Below are 21,733 nucleotides of genomic sequence, written 5' to 3' on the forward strand. Positions count from 1 at the left end.
TTATCTACTACTTTGGGATTTTGAAGAACAGGAAAACAGCTAGATCTCATCCTTACCTGGAATTGCATTGGGGTTACTGAAGCCTGCTTGAAAATGCTGGGAAAGTTTCCAGTTGTAAGAGATGTATTGGAGATTTTTGTGAGCATGGGCATGATTGATGGAGAGGCAGTCTGCAGAAGATGGGAGGGGATAGGGTCAAGGAGACAAAAGCACTTTGTAGACCTCAGTCTCAGAGAGAGGAGAGAAAGAGGAAAATTGGGAAAAGAGCAATTATGGAAGTGTGGTATAGAGAACAGGCTGCTGATGCTTGCTACTTTGTCAGTAAGTCAAAGAAGTAGTTGGAGGATAAAGAAGAGAAGATAAAGCTGAAACAGTTTGTGCGAATCTGAGGTGTTACGGATCTTATTCTTGTAATAGTCAATCTTGTTAGCAGAAACACTAGAGGAGAAAGAGGAGAGAAGAGATTAATACTTGCTCAGGTTAGCCGGGTCTTTTGTCATACGCGTTTCCTCTCTGCTCCTCTAAGCTTGCTGTGGTGGTCACGGAATTCTCCGACAGCCAGGGGCTAGAGGGTGTGGCATGTGATGGCCTGGAGATAAGAGTACAGACACTATCAAGGCAAGAAGTCAATGATGCACAAAGAGCATTTGTGGCTATATTCACATCAAGTGAAGAGAAGTAGTTAGAGGAGGGAAGGGATGTAGAGATTATAGAAGAGAAGTGAGTGGGGTAGTGAGAGAGCCGAGGTTACAGCCATACAGAAGGATTACAAAAGGAGACCATAGGTGGCGTTCGTCCGGAGTGAGAGAAAGCGGTAGGGGTGCACACACCTGAGCCTGATAATATCTAACACCTGTTTCTAGTTGCAGTAAGCAGTGGGGAGAGCGGTATAAAGCGACCACGCCAGTGACGAGACAGAGAGAGAGAGCTACCAGACACAAAGGACTGTGCTGAGTGTAATCTGTTGTGTGATCCTGAGTGTTGTGCTGAAAAGCCTTTTTGAGTTGTTCTTAAAAACCATACCTTTGAGTTGAAGAACCCAGTTCCTGTGTCCGCCTTTCCCACCCTACGTCAAATCCTTTACAGGATGCTATAGCGGACATTATTTTGAACAGTCCACTGGCTTGAAAGAGAAAACATCTATGAGTTTTCTCTTTCAAGCCAGTTACTCTCATGGCACAGCAACAGTTAGAATAGAATATTGCTGAGTAAGTAAGATGAAGTCAATACATTTATAGAAATGTACCTAGCCCTCCTCAAGTCAAGTCAAGTTAAATTTATTTGTATAGCACTTTTCACAACAGACAGCATTACAAAGCAGCTGTACAGGAAATTATGCTAAGACATTTATGTTAAGAACTATTAGTGGTTAAAATGAGTAAACTAAGTAAGTGTTGTGGGTCAATGGTTAAACAAAATGATTTTGTATGCACTATAATTTTAGTGTTAAAGTCCTTTAAGTCATCCCAAATTAAGTGAGGAAATACACGTTGATGCCATGTCTTTGATTTTGGCGAATGGAGGCTTTTGTTAGCGGTTAATTCATTTTCTATGTAGTTCATTTTTTTAAGAGAGTGTTGTCCCTCCTTTAACCAAGATGATATAGGTATCATTCAGTGAGGAGCATCGCAGTCCAGCTGGAAGCTTATGGCATATCATTTTGGTGAACTCCATCCTGAGCCCATGCTTCAGACAGTGGCTCATGAAGAATCCCATGTCTTTCAGTTTGCATCAGTTCATCCTCTGTGAAGTCCATCTTAGTAAACTGAAGTGAAGTCTGATTGGCACATGCTGCAGTTTGTCATCATCACTCAGCAACATGCAGCAGTAGAAGTCAGACATCAGGCAGGACCAGAGATGGATCTGGCAGGCTCTGGTAACTTCAGGATATATATCTGATGTTTAGAAAGGGAAAGAAATAGAATAAAATTAGCGTAGAAGCCATTCACTTTAAAGCAGGGTTAAAGAATAAGAGAAGTGTTTCTGGTTCCGACAGACCTAATTAAAGCAGCAGAACTATGAATTGAGGGATAAACTAGGTGTATGCCTGGCTGAATAAATGTCGGGATAAATGTTTTTTTTTTTGTTTGTTTTTTTTTTTTTTGGCTTACTCTGAGTTTGTGTAGGAGTCGGTGTTGTTCTGGGAGCCGGACATTTGCTGGATTCCATCTCTAAGATAAAGTTACCTAGTGTTGCAGACTGCTTGTAGACGCTGTTGAATAGCAGAAGCACTGAGGCAAGGTTCTCGGGAGCATGCATAAATGTCACATTCTTTGGATTTTCCCAGCAAAAGCAACCCACTCCCTTCACATGAAATTCAGTCTACAGGCTTTAATAAGCAACCTAGGAAGTCCGGGAAGGGTTCATTTTTTAAGTTGCGTTACAAGCCATTCACACATTGGCAAAAACAAAAGGCGAATATTACATGAAAAATGTTACATATTGCACCTTTAATGAAGTGCATATTTTAAATCAAGTGAAAGTAATATACAATGGGTTTATTTTATATGAAAATAAATGGTGTAATTTGGTAATTTAGAGGTATATTAGGTATAAATACCATTTCAATTACAAAAGAAATGCTTAGGTTTAGTGTTATTACTTTAGTGAAGTTAGTTTTATTACATTTCTTAAAAAAATAAATAAATAAAAAAAATACATAATTACTGTATCTGGTGAAATTTGACCAGAATGCAAAGAGTGTCGGCCTGTAACAAACACTGTAGAGGGGCTAAATAATAACACATTCAGTTTAATAGCGCAGACTTTTGAAAGTCACTCTATCGCCCCCTTGAGTACTTATGTTTGTTAGGTACCGCCACAGTAACACAAGAAGCATGTTCAGTGAGTTTAAACAGACTGCACGTTGACCAAGCGCTCGCATCTGCATTTGCATGCTTGTTTGCATAGTTCATAAGAGACAGTTGTTCTTTTTCTTGTTCTTGTTCTTGTTCTTGAAGGCAGGTGTGTTTGGGGAGGTTGTGGATAACCGTAATGGAACTTACTCTGTTGCTTTTCTTCTGCCATGGGAAGGCCAGGCACAAGTGTCTGTACGTTTGATGCACTCCAGTGAGGTTGTACAGATACTTAAAAAATACGGTGAGTCATCATTCCCACGAAGCCACTATAAAGGTCACTTTGAGGGGCCAGGACCAAATGGAGCCTGGATCAGAGAAGTAGTAGAATGTAATCTTAAATGGGGCCCAAATGGAAGTTGGATTAAAGGTAACTGCTGCTGTGAGTATAAGGATGCCAAAACAGGGACGGTGTGGCAGTGTGAGAGACCAAAGGCACTGTCCTGTGACTACTGGGTGTTTCATGAAAATGGACATTTTCAAAGCCCATTAAATCCTTTTGAGAAGAAACTATTTGCAAGGTAATTCGAAATAAGAGGCACTCACTTGAAAACTATCATACACATTCTTAAAAATGTTGTATGTATTTATAGCATGATGTCTTATACAGGACGGTTACAAACAAACATATTACTGGAGACACACGTGCCATAAATGTCCTCCCCAACAATGCAGACCTCGGTATGTTCATATCTTATAAAGCTGATGCCTGAAACTAGTAATAAATAGCTAACACACCTTTTCAGTGCATGTACATTTCTTTGATTTAGGCTCGAAGGACAGATGTAGATCTGGCCTGACAACACCAGTTCCCGCAGGGTTCTATTTTCAAGATGTCTGGAAGTCTTTTGTGTGTAAAACTAAACACTTCAGTCGTACAGAAATGGGAAATTGTCTTAAAAACAAGATTGTCTACATGATGGGAGATTCCACCACAAGGCAGTGGTTTGAGTATTTCCTACGAACTGTGCCAGGCAAGTCAAGGTTTGGAGGGGTCTTACATCTTGAACGATTCACCCTGGCCGAGAGCCCCCCTTTTATGCTGATTTGGCACACCCCTTTTTATGGCTTATTTTTGCGTTGCATATGCTGCTTGCACCATTATTGTGCCACTAGATACGTAGATGAATCTATAAAATTACAAATAATAAAAATAACATAATATTACATTGTCACGTTATGCAAGGTTTGATGGCAAGAGTGAAAACACATATTGCTATTATACTGTATAATGTGACTGTACCTTTTTTTAGGCCTGAAAAGAATGGATCTCCACACAAATCCTAAGAATGGACCCGTGATGGCTGTAGAGTTGAAAAATAATATTATTGTTCACTGGAGAGCACACGGTTATCCTCTGCAATTCCGTAAAATGCCAGCTGCTGATCTGCATTATATCAGCAATGAAATTGACTATATAACAGGTGGCCGTCATACAGTTGTTGTCTTCACAATCTTTGCCCACCTGGTTTTTCATCCGATAACATTCTATGTGCATAAAGTTGCCAAAATTCGTCAGGCTGTCCTTGCGCTACTGAAACGTGCACCCACGACTACTGTCATCATCAAGTCTGGCAACACTGGCTTTACAAAGGTACACTGCATTTTAAAATTTTGTTGTTCTTATAATTAGAAGTGCCATGGGACTATAAATTCTGAGCATGAGCATATACATTCTATGGCCTCATCCACACTAATACGTCTTTGGTTGAAAACTGTTTTCTGTCAACATGATCACACAGAACTCGACATTTTGCTACCGAATGTTGCAATACCCTGACATCCACCCCATTCTGCTGAGTTACTGACAAACACCATCTCCCATCAGACATCTCTTCACCAACTGAAATGTGTTCCGCTTTTCCAGTGGTGCAAATAATAGCATGTTGCGTAAGCTGTTGAGCATGTTGCGTGCCAGACATGCGGGTTCTGGACCCACGGAAACCAGAAAGTAATTGGGTTCAAAATGAATCAATGAAAAGCGCAATAAGTGATGATAAATGATGTTTCATTTTCCCTCTAATGTAAGATTTTAAAATATTTAATCCACTGACAGTTAGGTTTAGGGTTGGGGTTTTGGGATAAAGTAAATAAAATATGCTTTACTCTTCACTATACTAAATTATTTATAACTAAAAACAACTCGCTTTCCATCACGTCCCTCTGTGGACATTTCACCCAAAAACTGGAGATCTCACTAGCCCATGTGTTCAACAAATTTCCAGTGTAAGTCACAGGGGGGCGTGATTAAAAAATTTTAATTAGTGTGGACGTGGCCTATAACTGATAGGAACACTTTTTGTATGTTTCTTGACAGTATTGTGGTCTGTTGCAGGATGAATATGGAAATGACTGGTACAGGATGCAGCTGAACACTGTGATGAGGGAGATGTTCAGAGACATTGCAGTGGTCTACTTGGATGTCTGGCAAATGACTTCCTGTCACTACACAGTTGAAGACATTCATCCAGCTGGTGTGATTGTCAGCAATGAGATTGATATGTTACTATCATATATCTGTCCTAGCTGAAACCTTATGTAAATACTTGAATTATTGTTGAATCTTGCCTTGCTTTTATGTAGGTGGTTACACAAATGACATGTGGGCATGTTAAATTAAAGGCCTTTTCTACAAATATTTACCTTAGGTGTAACATATAAACACTATGTTTAAAGACACATTTTTATGACCATAGACCAGGGCATCGCAACCATGTTCAAATAACTTTTAGACTGCAATATAGTCTCTTGTTTGTTCACTTTAAAAGTACAAATTCCATCTAGATATGCAAGGGTGCGCCTTATGCAATTTAAGATTCTACATAGACTTTATTGGACCCCTTGTAAATTTTATAGGCTTGGTCTTAAGGACACACCCACCTGCTGGCGATGCCATTTAGAAGATGGCGACACAACCCATGTTTTTTGGGGGTGTCGTAAGATACAGGAGTTCTGGTTGAGGGTCCAGAATTTATGGCCGAAGTATTAGGTACTCGGATCTCCTTTTGCCCCAGGCTCTGTATTTTGGGTGAGGGGGGCGGTCATTGATGTAGGAGATAAGTACATGAAGAATTGGATCATGGCCGGTGTTATGGTGGGCAGACAGGTTATCCTTAGAGGATGGAAGTCAGCTGGAGCCCCCTCGTTTCGTGAGTGGTGCGAGGAGATGGGCAGGGTGTCAGCTTGGGAAGAGTTGTCATATAGAAGGCTAGGCAACATGGATATGTTCATCAGGAGGTGGGGCAGCTATTTGGCCTTTTTGAAGGGCTCTCGGGGAGGGGCAGTGGAGGGAGACATGTTGTTTTAAATGTGTATGTTGTAGCCTTTTTGTTTTTGAACATATCCTTTTTTTTTTTTAAATGTATTTCTAAATATTTTCTTCTGTTTTATTGTTTGTTTGTGTGTCTTTGTCAATTGTATTTGACCACTGGGGTATCTGTTTGTGTTGGGTATATATATATATATATATTTGTTTTATATATATATATATGTTATATGGAATCAATAAAAACTTTTAATAAAAAAAAAAAGAAATAAAAAAGTACAAATTCACCCCATCCCCAGGTCCACCACTGCTGGTTAAATTCAAATCCCACTCACTGCTGGATGCCAATTTGTTATGCATCTAGACTGATACAATAAAAAAAAACAAAAAAAAAAAAAACATTTAAAGCAGTGCTGTTGCCATTAATGCATTAATGCATGTGATTAATTTAAAATGTATAACACAAAAATTTTTTCTTAATCGCGATTAAGGCATGTACTGATTTGACATTAGATTCTGACATTTTATTCAGCTCCGTGTGAGTTCTGAACACTCGTTAGAGGGTGAAACCCTTGTGATGTGTCCATCGGGGACATTACACACTACAAACAAACACACCACAGTGAGTCCGTGCTGTAGAAAGGACTTCTTAAAACAAATGCTGATGAGACTCAGTGTTTGTTTTATAAGTTTTTACAAAGTCAGCATTTTACACCATAACATAATTTCAACTTTGTACCTGTTGCTGCCGAGCTTCTGAAGCATGAGCTAATGATTACCAGACAATTCGGATGAATTATTTTTCCATTTGCAGTGCCAGCGCTAAAAGCAGAACAAGACGCACTTTTCATATGGAGTTCAACGCGGCGCTTGATGCCCTGAAACAAACTATGCGCATTCTATATTCAAAGTGAAAACACAGCCTGATGACGATAAATATTGTGGAGGATGAGGGTTTAAAGAGATTTAATTTGCATTGCAATGAATAGTAGTACTATCGATCAGTCAACATCCCACTTAGACTTTGGTAAATGTTTAATGTTACTTGAATTGGTGCTATTGTAGTGAATTTCTGTCTTTGTACTGTGGAGTTCGGAAAATGTTAATTAAGCATTATTGTTACATATTGTTTTGTTATATTGTGTTGTTCTTTCCAAAGAAGGAAATAAATGCATTCTGACAGGAAATAAGTAAATATATAGTCAAGGCATGTGACTGAATAATTTGTTCACAGCTGGACTAACCAGCGTCTGAAATGTTGCTCTGGTCATCCTGAAATAATGGTGTCTAGAAAATCCAAAGCCTGTATAGAGTTTGCAGAAAAAAAATAAGTCGAATACAAATTGAACTGCGCTGAAAGGTAAGTTTATTGACACTTTTGAAAAATATCTTATAGATCCGCACGCCAAAGTCATAAAGATATAGGAACGCACACATACTGCTCCCAGAACTGTGTGATGCGCTGTCGCTCTGAGACATGAGACAGTATTTTACAGTATTTTGTAGATATTAGGTTATACATCAATGGAAGAACCTAAGCAGACTAACCTGAAAAGTTATGTAGAGCACAGCTGTAAAGTTGGACATGTTTTGAGAACTGTAGATAATAGTTTATTTTAAAGCATATATTGAGTCTAGTCAGAAACTGAAGAGTGTGTTGTACCAAGATTATGTACAAGCTGAAGTCAGAAGTTTACATAAACCTTAGCCAAATACATTTAAACTCAGTTTTTCACAATTCCTGACATTTAATCTTAGAAAACATTCCCTGTCTTAGGTCAGTTAGGATCACTACTTTATTTTAAGAATGTGAAATGTCAGAATAATAGTAGAGAATTAGTTATTTCAGCTTTTATTTCTTTGATCACATTCCCAGTGGGTCAGAAGTTTACATACACTTTGTTAGTATTTGGTAGCATTGCCTTTAAGTTGTTTAACTTGGGTTAAACATTTTGGGTAGCCTTCCACAAGCTTCTCACAATAAGTTGCTGGAATTTTGGCCCATTCCTCCAGACAGAACTGGTGTAACTGAGTCAGGTTTGTAGGCCTCCTTATCGCACATGCTTTTTCAGTTCTGCCCACAAATTTTCTATTGGATTGAGGTCAGGGCTTTGTGATGGCCACTCCAGTACCTTGACTTTGTTGTCCTTAAGACATTTTGCCACAACTTTGGAGGTATTCTTGGGGTCATTGTCCATTTGGAAGACCCATTTGCGACTGAGATTTAACTTCATGGCTAATGTCTTGAGATGTTGCTACAATATATCCACATAATTTTCCTTCCCCATGATGCCATCTGTTTTGTGAACCGCATCAGTCCCTCCTGCAGCAAAGCACCCCGACAACATGATGCTGCCACCACCATGCTTCACAGTTGGGATGGTGTTCTTCGGCTTGCAAGCCTCACCCTTTTTCCTCCAAATATAACAATGGTCATTATGGCCAAAAAGTAACATTTTTGTTTCATCACACCAAAGCAAATTTATCCAAAATGTAAGATCTTTGACCCCATGTGCATTTGCAAACTGTAGTCTGGCTTTTTTATTCTGGTTTTTGAGCATTGGCTTTTTCCTTGCTTAGCAGCCTTTCAGGTTATATCGATACAGGACTCGTTTTACTGTGGATATAGATACTTGTCTACCTGTTTCCTCCAGCATCTTCACAAAGTCCTTTGCTGTTGTTCTGGGATTGATTTGCATTTTTCGCTCCAAACTACGTTCATCTCTAGGAGACAGAATGCATCTCCTTCCTGAGCGGGATGATGGCTGTGTGGTCCCATGGTGTTTTTTCTTGCGCACTATTTTTTTTACAGATGAATGTGGTACCTTCAGACATTTGGAAATTGCTCCTAAGGATGAACCAGACTTGTGGAGGTCCACAATTTTTTTTTGCTGATTTTTATGTTTTATTTTCCCATGATGTCAAGCAAAGAGGCACTGAGTTTGAAGGTAGGCCTTAAAATATATCCACAGGTACACCTCCTATTCAGTACACCTTCTATCAGTAGATAATTGTCTAATTGTCTACAGGCTTGACATAATTTTCTGGAATATTCCAAGCTGCTTAAAGGCACAGTTAACTTGGTGTATGTAAACTTCTGACCCACTTGAATTGTGATATAGTCAATTAAAAGTGAAACAATCTGTCTGTAAACAATTGTTGAATAATTACTTATGTCATGCACAAAGTCCTAAACGACTTGCCAAAACTATAGTTTGCTAATATGAAATCTGTGGAGTGGTTAAAAAATGAGGTTTAATGACAACCTAAGTGTATGTTAACTTCTGACTTCAACTGTGTGTGTGTATATATATATATATATATATATATATATATATATATATATATATACAAATTGCCATACATGTAGTCTCACTCAGTATTGTTCAGAACAAAGTGATGTCACATATAACTATCGATTTTGCGATTCACCCAATTATAGGCTGTCAACATGCAGTGGCGCCTGCAGCTGTACAGTCGTACGCTCTGTGTGTACCATGAGTGCTCCAACTGACCTGAGAAATATTTACTCTCAGAATGTTTCACCAATCATGAAATGTGTCCTGTATTTCTGTTGGCTCTTTAAAAGAACTAGCAATGCCCAATTTGCGAATGAATAATTATTTTGAGTCAGTTCTTTTCAGTGAATTGGCCAAATGGGCTTGCAAAACGGTCTGAATCGATTCGTGATTCAGTACAATTCGTTCAGAGCGCTCTCTCACTGAATCACTTGGAGTGGTTTCTCACACAGTAAAACAGTATCTTGATATTTACGAATACAGAGAACAAACAGCACTGAATTCAGTGGAAACTTACCTACAGTCAACTGAAACAAAAGTCTGTCTTTCTGAGAGGTAACTGAGAAACTTCAGCTAGTGCAGTGGCATGTGAACAAGGGGCTGTTCAAACTGATATGTGTTTTTGCGTCCACTCATGCTGTTTTTCAATCGTTTTCCATATAAACATTCGCTAGATGGATGTCTTTTGACAACTGCGTCACATTTCACTGTGTTTTTAGCATATCTCACTGGTGCGCTGCATTTTTAGACTCTGTGTCAAGTTTAAAAAAAAAAACGCGTCTAGAGACACCAGCGTTCTGATCTATTCGTTGTGCGTTGTGGTGTGTTTTGCTTTTTTAGCACGAAAACTTCCTGAAAAACTCTGTATGAACGGTTACTGGAAAAAAATGCTTTAGCCAGTGCTACTCATACTCAAGAAAATAAAACAAATGCTTATCTCAAAGTCACCAGAATTGAGTGCTTTAGTGTTTTTTGCAACAACAACAACAAAATAATAATAATAATAATAATAATCTCCCGGGGGAGCATGCCCCTGGGCTCCCCTAGATATAAGGTTTATTAGGCAGATTTCTGTGGGTACCCTCAGATTAAATCCTGCAGGCGCCCCTGTCAACACGTTCTTCTGTCATCCATCGCTTATGCTCCAACAGCAGGAAGCGCGCATGCGCATTCACAGCATCATCAGCACCATCGCAACACAGCGATGCTCCAGCCTGCTCTTGTGTTTGTGATCGCTTGGAGAAGATTTGTTTACAAAGATCTTTAGATTATCGTCATACATGCTGGTTGATGCTTCCTCTACCTTGTCATACACATAAACCGAGACGCGGATGTTATATAGGTCTAACAGGAATAAACATCTGTTATTTATAGTCCAGGCCTTAACAGAGCGCATAGCATCCTTAACATCAGGACTGATCGGGGATTGTGTATTTTTTATTGCGGTTTCGGGGGTTTCATGCGTATAAAGGTGTAAAGCTCTGTTCAGTGGGATGCACATCAGTGCTTTGCCGTATTCTCTCTCCGTTATAATGGCGGCTCTTTATCAGGGCACGGACGCGTCCTCTCCGGATAAATATCTGGCGTTAAAAGACGTCAGAGAGGTGAAGGAGGAGACAACTCTGGATGAGAAGCTCTTTCTGCTGGCATGCGAGAAGGGTAAGTTCATGAATCACTTCAGAGAACATAAAGTATATTCACAAAAATAAAATACACACCTTAATTCCAATACTAAATAAAAAGATGTAGGCGTATACTGGATATATTTTGGGAGGCATATCCATTTTTTGAAGGGTTCTTATTTTAGGTGTAATATTGTATAATGTTTATAATGTTCTATTAGGTTGTATTGTTATTGTAAAATGTTTGACATGGTATTATTTACTGTTCTTATTTATTATGATTTCATAAGATTCAGTATATTCTAAAGATAGTAGAACTATGCTAAATTTGTGAGTCATGACAAGTTGAGTGGCAAGCTGAAATGAAAAATTGTGAATTTCCAAATGTCTTAGTATTTGATATGTTGCCCTTTTGTTTTAATAACAGCATGTTCGAGTTGACATGACCTCCACAAGTTTGTGGTCCATGTTATCCCTGCATGATCTGAGAATGTTTCAAAGAGCATGATTTTGTGCCCCAAATTTGCTTACATTTCATACAGGGGAGACAAGGGCTAGTTGTCATGTCCGTGAATGTTTCTCAGGGTACACTGAAAACAAATGTGTTGGATTTACTTAAAATATACAGTATATGTAGCATATTTGCATCACACTTCTAAGTAAATTCAACTTATGGTCATTTTAAGTCAGCATATAGAAAACCTTTGTTAGTTATATACAAATGTAGTTATATAGAAATATAGAAACTTTATTTACTTAAAGAGTAATTTAACACGCATAAGATTTAACATTTAATAGCATGTTGTTTCAAATTAACTTTAATATTACTGTTTCTACTTTATTTAATTAGCTCAAAAGAAAATAATGTCTGAGGTCAGTCATTAAACTTGATTCCTAAATAAGTGCTGATAAAGCTGCACTTCATTCACATGCGCAACAGGATCCATCTTCACCGAAGGCAACACTAATCACCCTAATGGTGACTTTACACTAAACGTCTAATTACAGTAAAAAATCAAATATAATTAATAATACTAAAAAGAGATAAAATCTCTTTGAATGAACTCTGTGAAGGCTCAAGTGGACCGACTAGTTTATATTTTCTTTGTTTTGACGTCAGAAAACAGTGCTGCTGCATCAAAACAGTCAGCTCCGACGGTAACGGCTTTATACTTTTATTTGTTGATTATTTGAATGCTTGTAACAAAAAAATAAAGATATTGTTATGCTGAAAAGACTGTTTGAGCATCATACGGCCATGTGCGTCTGAGCCCAGTGTAGTGTAGTCAAAGCAGTTTGATTGTATGTGCGAAAGGGTAAATGCCCCAATAAGTTCCTTTTAACCAAATAAACGTGCTTGAATTATTCAAACGCAAGGGCTTATGGGTATTCCCCACAACCTCAGTTCTGTACATAATCGTTTGAGTTAGTAGTACTTAAAATCTTAATTGTATGAATTTTTAAGCCAAAGAAGTTCAAGGAAATCACAATTGTTCTTTTACTTTATGTATCACTCTAAGTTCAACTTATAATTGATAATTTGTGTTGTACACATTAATGTAAATTAAGTAAAGCTAAAAATTTAATAAATTTGTACATTTGGATAAGCTATTTATTTTCATACGTTATGGATGTTGAGCCAACTAATTTTATTTATTTATTTATTTGTTTATTTGAAAGTCAATTTCTGCATAACCACATACATTTAAGTCTTGGCTACAAAAATGCAGTTGAACATTTTCACCATTTTTGCCTAGGAAAAAAAGATGTAGTTCACTGAATATGCGTTTATCTTTTTTCTGACAACTTGCCCCACTCACGGGGAATGTTCTCACACTATATGGTGTATGTTGTCACAATGGAACCTGCCATTACACCAGTGCCGTAGGTTACTTGTGAATATTGTGGGATGAATTTCATCTTCACTCCACCACCAAAACTAAATCTATGCCTGCATTAAACAGGCTATTATTGGCTTTTCATCCAAATTTGAATAGTAAAACAATGATTGTGTTTTGAGACACAAAATGATTAATGGAAAAAAAAAAAAAAAGGAAAAGGTAATGTAAAGAAGTAATATAACATTGTTTTGGACACTACATGTTCTAATTGATAAATTGTATATACCCATATTTATGACATTTGAAACACATGTGAAAATCTGCCTTGCTAAAATTGTGATAACATGCCCTCATGAAAAACATAGTTGTCCCTAGAACACATTTAAACCTTTCAGTAAAAATTCATAAAATAGTTTAAGCTTGCCTGAATATATGCCAGTGTGGTTTGATTATGTTTGCTTGTTTACCCAAGAGCTGTAACAAAAATGTTATGAAAGTGAAAATTTACTGCGCAGGGTAGAATTCACACACACACACACACACACACACACTGTGTTGGTGCAGCTATCATTATGAGGACTCTCCATAGACATAATGATTTTAATACTGTATGAACTATAGATTCTATCACCTAACCCTACCCCTAAATCTAACCCCCACAAAAAACTTTCTGCATTTTTACATTTTCAATAAAACATGGTTTAGTATGTTTTTTAAGCAATTTGAATTATGGGGACACTAGAAATGTCCTCATAAACCACATTTATAGAATAATACCCTTGTAATTACCAGTTTGTAACCTAAAAAATATCCTCATAAACCACTTAAACCTGCCCACACACACACACACACACAAACACACACACACACATATCCATCCATATACAGTAGATGACAATTAGTAAGTTTCTGTCCAGCACATTACCTATGAACATGTTCTACTAACAATTGATGACTAGAAAGTGTCCAAATAAATGTGTATTGTTTTACCATTTTAAATCTAACAAACTTGTTTGGTTTTATTTTGTGAAGTGTTTTGCTTGACAAGTGTGCTTGTGCCCTCTTTCTATACAACACAATTCCACTTGGTTTGATATTTAAATATTTAATGCAATGCCATTTATTCATTTTTAAGTATGGCTTTTTAAGTGTCAAAACACTTTTTGCAGTGATTGTAGTTCTATTTAGTGTTAACCAGCAGCGCATAGTTTATTTCCAAGCATTCCAGAAACTTTTTTTTTTTTTTGCTTTCCTTTGGTTACATTGTGCAGACAAGAGTCAATTGTCATTCTTACCATATAAAGAAATCCTAAACATGACTCTGTGGAGGATATCTCTTCTTTAAGGGCTTCATTATTTTCCCTTGACAGTGTTCTCTTGGTGATAACCTATGTAGGTGTGTTATATATACATGAACTCCTGCACTGATGTATCGTTTCCTGACAACATTTTTAAGGGGACTACTACATGGTGAAAAAGCTTCTTGAGGAGAAACGACATGGTGAATTAAACATTAATTGTGTGGATGTGCTGGGAAGAGATGCTGTCACCATTTCAATTGAAAATGAGAATCTAGACATATTGCAGTTGCTGCTGGACCATGGCTGCCAGGTATACACACACCCATGTTATCATAGCATAACATTATGAACATAACATTAGATGAAACCAATCTGTTCATTTCAAAAGAATGTGTGTGTGTGTGTTTCAGGCCACAGATGCATTATTAGTGGCTATTGATTCAGAAGTTGTAGGAGCTGTTGACATCCTGCTAAACCATCGGCCCAGACGCTCTTCCAAGCCTTCTATTGCGGTTGGTCTCTTTTTAAATTCTTATATTTTCACGTTCTTGTCTCTTATGACTCTTTTTTTTTTTTTTTTTTCAGGATTCAAAAAGTTAACATTTATTAATTGGTCATGTTTTGTTTCCTCACTGACCCCTTTGTCTCCTCAATAACAGTATTTTTATCAGCTCTTAAGGGGTGTTCACACCTTTGCAATGACAAAGCGAGCCTAAATTGTTAATTTTCAATGAGAATTGCAGACTTCCAGCAATATGAGCAACAGTGGCCATTTATCATGCGATGTGGGCATGTTGCAAAATCAAGAAAAGTTCATGCAAATGAGCAGTGAGTCAGTGACACAATGCGGCGACTAACAATGTGAGTAAAGACAGTGGCGCTCACGCGATCCATCTCCTTTGAGATACTGTAGTAAATTGGAGTTAAAGGAATATTCCAGGTTCAATACAACTTAAGCTTATTCGACAGCAATTGATTACCACAAAAAATTATTTTGACTTTTTTCCAATTGTTGAAACAATAAACGTGTCATTTTTTTGTATTGTTATGAAAGAAATGTAACAACTCTAAATAAAATCACGTAAAAGCACTAAAGTTGTGCATTTTGGGGTATTTTGACCCTTTTTTTTTTCTTTATGAATATTTTCTCAAATACTGAACCAATCTCATAAATTATTTACCATTCGACAGCTTAAAGTCTCAAGAATCAAATTTTGCTGTCCATTTAAAAAAAATAAAAACCAAATGGAATTACAAGTATAAAAACTAGATGGCTACAGAGAGCTACTTATTCATGCCTGGTTGAAGAGAAGGTGATTTCTAGATTTTGTCACATGTTCTGCTTTTATATTTAAACATTATCAAAGACTACTTTTGTCAAAGTTTAGCATTTTTATTTGTTTGATGTTATTTTTGTCAGTTTTTGCATACCTGAAATGGGTAGAATAACAAGTATTAACCTAATTTATCCCTGGTTGTAACAAGATGAATGTGTGTGTGTGTGTGTGTGTGTGTGTGTTCAGCACTGTAGATGTGTTATGGCTGTCATGACACACACAGACACAGATGACAGGTTGAACCCAGTTGCGGGAGCTGTATTGAAGATACTGTACAGGTAAGTCAACAGTTATACGAGGAATTGGTAACTTAGCTTTGGATGACAGAGTTCGTGTTCCCAGGGAGAATACTGGCGGATCGCCACTCCAGGAAGTCGAAGGAAGAAGATGAAACTTCGGAATATCGAGGACGAGGGATACAAGGGCACTAATGTAGCTTCACGATGGAAGTCCAATGAGCAGGTAAGTCTGAGAGTTCCTTGTGGAGACTAGACAAGGATGGAGTGGTGGGGTGAGTATTTATAGAGGTGAGGTAATTGTGTGATGGATTGGGATCAGGTGTAGGTGATTAATAGTCCAGGGAGAGAGAGCGGAGTGTTGAGTGAGAAGGGGAGTCCGGTGTGGATGTGACATTACCCCCCTCTCCACTCCAGAGGCCCGGAACTCCCGATGTCGAGGCCGGCCCCATCCACGTGGAGCAGAACGCTGGGGATGGTCCGCGTGGAAGCTGGTTAACAGGGCCGGGTCCAGGATGTTGTCCCGAGCCACCCATGATCATTCTTCTGGGTCTTACCCCTCCCAGTCGACGAGGTACTCAAGACGACCTCTTCGATGTCGAGAGTCCAGGATCTCACGCACTGCGTAGACTGGGCCGTCATCTAGGAGCAGCGGTGGAGGGGGCCCACAACCTCACCGGACCTAGGGGAAGAAGACAGAGATGAGTGAAAAGTCTTTTAGAGGGATACATGATGGGTAAGTGAGATACGATAATGTGTGGGGAGTTGGAGATGGCATGTGACTGGGTTTATCTGGTGTGAAATAGTGAAGGGCCTATGTATCGGGGACTTAGCTTTTTGCAGGGCAGTCGGAGTCTGATATTCTACATGGAGAGCCAGACCTTCTGTCCGGGTTGGTATGGCGGTGGAGTGGAGCGTCGAACATCCGCCTAATCTTTGTGGCATCGGACAGCTCTTTGGAGGTGTACATGGGTGGCGTCCCAGACCCTTTCGCTCTCCGAGAACCAGTGGTTGATGGCTTGCACGTCGGAAGGTTCCCCTGACCACAGGAACAGGGGAGGCTGGAAACCGAGCACACACTGGAAGGGAGTTAGGCCAGTGGCTGGTTGGCACAGGGAATTTTGGGTGTACTCATCCCAGTGGAGGTACCTATTCCAGCCGTGCTGGTTGTGGTGGTAGTAGGTCCTAAGGAAGCGTCCAATCTCCTGAATCTTTCATTCAGTTTGTCCGTTGGTCTTTGGGTGATCCGGAAGAGAGGCTTACTGACACACCTATAAGGGAGAAGAAGGCCTTCCACACTTTAGATGTAAATTGGGGACCGTGATCAGACACTATGTCCTTCAGTAGGCCGAAGTTCCAGAAGACATGATGGAACAGAGTTTCCGCGTTCTCCAGAGCAATGGGAAGAGCTTTCATGGGACCAGACGACATGCCTTGGAGAATCGGTCCATGGTGACTAGCACACACGTGAAGCCATCTGAGGAAGGGAGATTGGTGATGAAATCCACTCCTAGGTGTGACCAGAGTCAATGAGGAATAGGTAGTGGTACCAGTTTGCCAGAAGGAAGATGATGGGGGGACTTTGAGATGGCACAATCAGGGCAGGAATGGACAAATTGTTGAACCTTCCGAGACATTCGGGGCCACCAATAATGGTCCTTGAGAAGCGAGAGGGTCTGGTGGACTCCAGGATGTCCCATTCCCAGGGAGCAGGCGGAGAGGAGTGGGGACGTAGGTGTGTCTCTCCGGGCACCCCGGTGGAGCGGGCTCGGCGTTGGTGGCCTCAGACATCTGGTTGTCCAGGGTCCAGTGGATGGGACTGACTATCAGAGAGGATGGCAGTATGGTCTCAGGTGTAGTGGTGATGGAATCTGGAGCATGTAGTCGGGAGAGAGCATCCACCTTGGTGTTCTTGGACCCTGGACAGTATGTTACGTGGAAGTGGAACCTGGTGAAGAACAACACCCACTGGGCCTGACGGGGGATCAACCATCGTGCATCCCTGAGGTACTCCAAGTTATGATGGTCGGTGATGACTTGAAAAGGGTGACGGGAACCCTCCAGCCAGTGGCACCATTCCTCGAGTGCCAGCTTGATGGGCAGAAGCTCCCGGTTGCCGATGTCGTAGTTCTGCTCCACCGGGGACAGCCTGCGTGAGAAGAAAGCGCAAGGGTGCAGTTTGGTGTGACTCCCCTGCCGCTGGGAGAGGACTGCTCTGACACCGGTGGTGGAGGCGTCTACTTCAACCATGAAAGGTAGTTCAGGATCGTGGTGTACGAGGATGGGAGTGGAGGTGAAGGCATCCATGAGTCGTTGTAAGGCTGCAGCTGCAGACGTAGGCCAGGACAGGGACTTGGGCTTGGAACGGAGGAGTGAAGTGAGGGGTGCGGCGAGGGTGCTGTAATTTCAGATGAACCGGTGGTAGAAGTTAGTAGTTATAACCAGGAGTTGGACAGAGGGCTGATGGAAAGTGCACTTCTCTGACTTGAGGAACAATCGATGTTCGCAGAGCTTCTGCATGACCTGTGTCACATGATGGATATGCTCAGGGAGGTTTCGGGAGAAGATGAGGATGTCGTCAATGTATATGATCACGAAGCATTGGAGGAATTCCCTGAAAATCTCATTCATGAAACCTTTGAAAACGGATGGGCATTGGCCAGACCATATGGCATCACCCGGTATTCGTAATGCCCTGTGGGCATGACGAAGGCGGTCTTCCACTCGTCCCCCTTCCGTATCCAGACCAGGTTGTAAGCGTTGCGCAGATCCAGGTTAGTGAACACCGTTGCTCCTCTAAGCAATTCCAGGGCGGCCGGAACCAAGGAAAGGGGATAGCGGTACTTGATGGTGACACTGTTGAGGGCATGGTAATTGATGCAAGGTCTTAAACCTCCGTCCTTCTTGGCCATGAAGAAGAAGCTGGAAGCAGCAGAGGAGGTTGATGGTCGTATGTATCCCTGGGACAAGGCCTCCTCCACATACTCCTCCATTGCCTTCTGGTCAGGTAGTGAAAGGGATAGACTCATCCCCTGGGCAGTGGGGCACCGGGAAGCAGATCGATGGCACAGTCCCATGGTCGGTGTGGAGGGAGTTGAGTGGCTAGCTGAGGGCTGAAGACATCCTGGAACTCAGAGTAGGCTAGGGGAATGGAAACCTGGCGTTGTGTAGGGGACTCTTGAAGGAGGTTGCAAAGACCTGGGTAGGAGTTGGACTCTTGGAGGGAACAGCATTCCTTGACTGCCAATGGGGGAGGATTAGACACTCGTGGAAACAATTTGGACCCCAGGACAGCACCTCTCCTGACATACAGAATACCACAGGAGAATGTTGAACCAGCCAGGGACGACCAAGGATGATGTCGGAAGTCGAGCCATCTAACACCAGGAAGGAGACGTCCTCAAAGTGAGTAGCACCCATGCACAGAAGAATGAGAGCTGTCTGATGGGTAATGTGTCCCTTCCCCAAGGGCAGGGACCGATGGAGTGGATTGGGTACACGTTGGGGCAAACGGTTAGTTGGAGGTGGAGCTGCCGGAAGAGCGCCAGTGAGATTGGCAGCCGTACCGGAGTCGAGGAGGGCTGACACTGTGAAGGAGAGGGTCGCAGAGGAGAGTAGATGGTTGGAGAGGTGGTGACGGAACTCACCGTGAGTCTAGGTGGTCAGATTGAGCATTCAACGATGTGATGGCTGGCGGCCCCGCAGTAAAGGCAGAGATGGGTTGAATGCGGTGTTGTCACTCAGAGGAGTTCAGACGAAATTAATCTACTTGCATGGGCTCCTCAGAAGGCCCGGGTAGTGGACGAAAGGTGTTGGTTTAGGTGGAGAGAGGGTTACGGTGGCGCTCTCAGCCAGGCAGGTCTTCATCCGGTTGGTCACGCGGATCGAGAGTTGGATAAAACGCTCCTGCCCCATATTGTCATTGTAGGCAGAGAGCTGAAGACGGAGGGCTGGTTCCAGTCCCTGGCGGTAGGTGGTGAGGAGAGCTGGTTCATTCCAGCCACTGGCAGCCGCCGCGGTCCAAAACTGAACTTGAGAGTCCCCAATGGGGTGGCCGAACACCTCCTTAAAATGTGCGACGGAAGCACTGTAGGTTTGGATCACGGGGCTATTTTGATTCCATATCGTAGTAGCCCACTGCAGAGCTCGCGCAGTGAGCAGTGAGATAAGATAAGCCACGTTTGATCATTCTGTGGTGAATCTACCAGGCTGCATCTCCATAGACAGTGAACACTGCAGAAGGAATCCCCCGCCGATCCAGAGAAAGGCGCTGGTGGAAGTGGGGAGATACGTCGAAGAAGATGCAGAAGTAGCAGAGGCCATGGCTGCCGAAGTCTCGCTCGGGTCTTGAGATGTTGCCAGAACGTTAATGGCTGCAGCGGTGAGGCACTGGTGGAATGGCCACTCCAGGAAGTCGAAGGAAGAAGATGAAACTTTGGAATATCGAGGACAAGGGATACAAGGGCACTAATGTAGCTTCACGATGGACGTCCGATGAGCAGGTAAGTCTGAGAGTTCCTTGCGGAGACTTGACAAGGATGGAGTGGCTGGGTGAGTATTTATTGAGGTGAGGTAATTGTGTGATGGATTGGGATCAGGTGTAGGTGATTAATAGAGAGCGGAGTATGTAGTGAGAGGGGGATTCCGGTGTGGATGTGACAATGGCAGGGCTCTTCAACTACTTTCTTGTGGGGGCCAGATTATCCAGATTAAAATTTGGCAGGGGCCAAAATTTTTCCCCTATTCATTTTAACTAGCACTTTCATCACAAGTGTATCTTTAAAAACACCCTTAATACTGTGCATTTATTTGTATTAAAATAGTCACAGAGTATACTATATATTGAATTATCATTTTTTAAGGTCTGGCAATAAATTCCTTCATAAGATCTGGCTGAAGAACAAACATGACTTATACTCTTAACTAACAAATCATTTTTGATCAACTTTAATTTTGAAAATAAAATAAAATAAAATAAAAAAAATAAACAAAACATAATGATCATTTTAACATTTTAGGGCTATAGTTTACAAATTCTGAAAACTGAGGAGGAACATTTAGATCTGCTAAAGCCCTCTCACAATATCAACCCATATATGAAAACAATGGTCATATAGAAATGTCATGTTTACTTAAGAATTAATTAATTTAATTTTCATTTTGGGAAAAAAAAGAGATAAAATGTCTATCCTTCCATTTTCTCTATAAAGTATCTTCCTATTCAGTGAAGGAAAAATGAGTCCTGCATATATTGTGAATTTGCACACAATAGCCAGTGCAGGAACACAGATATTTGTGCAGATAATCATAGGGAAAAGAAGAACAAACTGAGTTGATGCTGTCTCACAGCTGTATGTAGAACTAAATATAATCAGGATATTTGCAGGCTCAGTTTCGTTATCACTTTTTTCACGAGCCCTACAGACCCTGAACAGATAAGACGCACCCGTTTGACACTTCAAAATAGTGAATAAAAGCAAACTTTTCAGCGCATTTGTTTTGAACGTTCTGTTTTCATCATCGATTTCTGTTGTGTTGCATAAGATATGCATATGTGCTGACAACATTTCTGTAACAACTGCAGTGATCATTTTTTACATGTAGATTTGACCGCACTCCACACAACTAAGCAATTTATATAAATACATTTGATATAAAAAGACACAATCAAATGCTTGTCTAAATGATTTGATCTATATTTAGCAAAGCAATGTAACTAAACTATTGCCAGAAAAGATTAAACACGCGATTCGGTCTGGACAACTGATGACAGCTGCATGTGGCTTTTTCTCCCCTTTTCTCCCCAGTTTGGCATGCGCAATTCCCAATGCGCTCTAGGTCCTCGTGGTGGCATAGTGACTCACCTCAGTCTCGGTTGCCACCGCATCTGAGACCGTCAATCCGTGCATCTTATCATGTGGCTTGCTGATTGCTGAGATTCGCACCCACGTATGCTGAGTTTTGTGCAGAGAGTGCT

At 40.8% G+C, this 21,733-nt stretch overlaps 2 protein-coding genes across 9 annotated transcripts in view; both read left to right on the plus strand.

Annotated features, from left to right (window-relative positions):
• The window catches only part of LOC127434675 (NXPE family member 3-like), a 28,095-nt gene extending 20,776 nt beyond the window's left edge, over positions 1 to 7,319 (plus strand). For 6 of the 7 annotated variants that reach the window (XM_051687577.1, XM_051687578.1, XM_051687579.1 and 3 more), the window contains 5 exons: positions 2,961 to 3,376; positions 3,466 to 3,536; positions 3,626 to 3,829; positions 4,109 to 4,449; positions 5,191 to 7,319. In XM_051687577.1, coding sequence (XP_051543537.1) covers positions 2,961 to 3,376; positions 3,466 to 3,536; positions 3,626 to 3,829; positions 4,109 to 4,449; positions 5,191 to 5,385 — 1,227 coding nt within the window. In that variant the 3' untranslated portion in view covers positions 5,386 to 7,319. Of the gene's footprint in view, positions 1 to 850; positions 1,877 to 2,126; positions 3,377 to 3,465; positions 3,537 to 3,625; positions 3,830 to 4,108; positions 4,450 to 5,190 lie in introns of those variants that run through there. The other variant, XM_051687582.1, reaches the window with a different exon arrangement.
• A 49-nt stretch (positions 7,320 to 7,368) lies between these two features.
• Positions 7,369 to 21,733, plus strand: part of LOC127434671 (short transient receptor potential channel 1) — a 60,092-nt gene continuing 45,727 nt past the window's right edge. The window contains exons 1-4 of one of the 2 annotated variants that reach the window (XM_051687566.1): positions 7,369 to 7,480; positions 10,970 to 11,078; positions 14,339 to 14,493; positions 14,594 to 14,695. In XM_051687566.1, coding sequence (XP_051543526.1) covers positions 14,350 to 14,493; positions 14,594 to 14,695 — 246 coding nt within the window. In that variant the 5' untranslated portion in view covers positions 7,369 to 7,480; positions 10,970 to 11,078; positions 14,339 to 14,349. Of the gene's footprint in view, positions 7,481 to 10,608; positions 11,079 to 14,338; positions 14,494 to 14,593; positions 14,696 to 21,733 lie in introns of those variants that run through there. The other variant, XM_051687565.1, reaches the window with a different exon arrangement.

Source organism: Myxocyprinus asiaticus, chromosome 44, assembly GCF_019703515.2.
Source record: "Myxocyprinus asiaticus isolate MX2 ecotype Aquarium Trade chromosome 44, UBuf_Myxa_2, whole genome shotgun sequence".
Lineage (NCBI taxonomy): Eukaryota > Metazoa > Chordata > Actinopteri > Cypriniformes > Catostomidae > Myxocyprinus > Myxocyprinus asiaticus.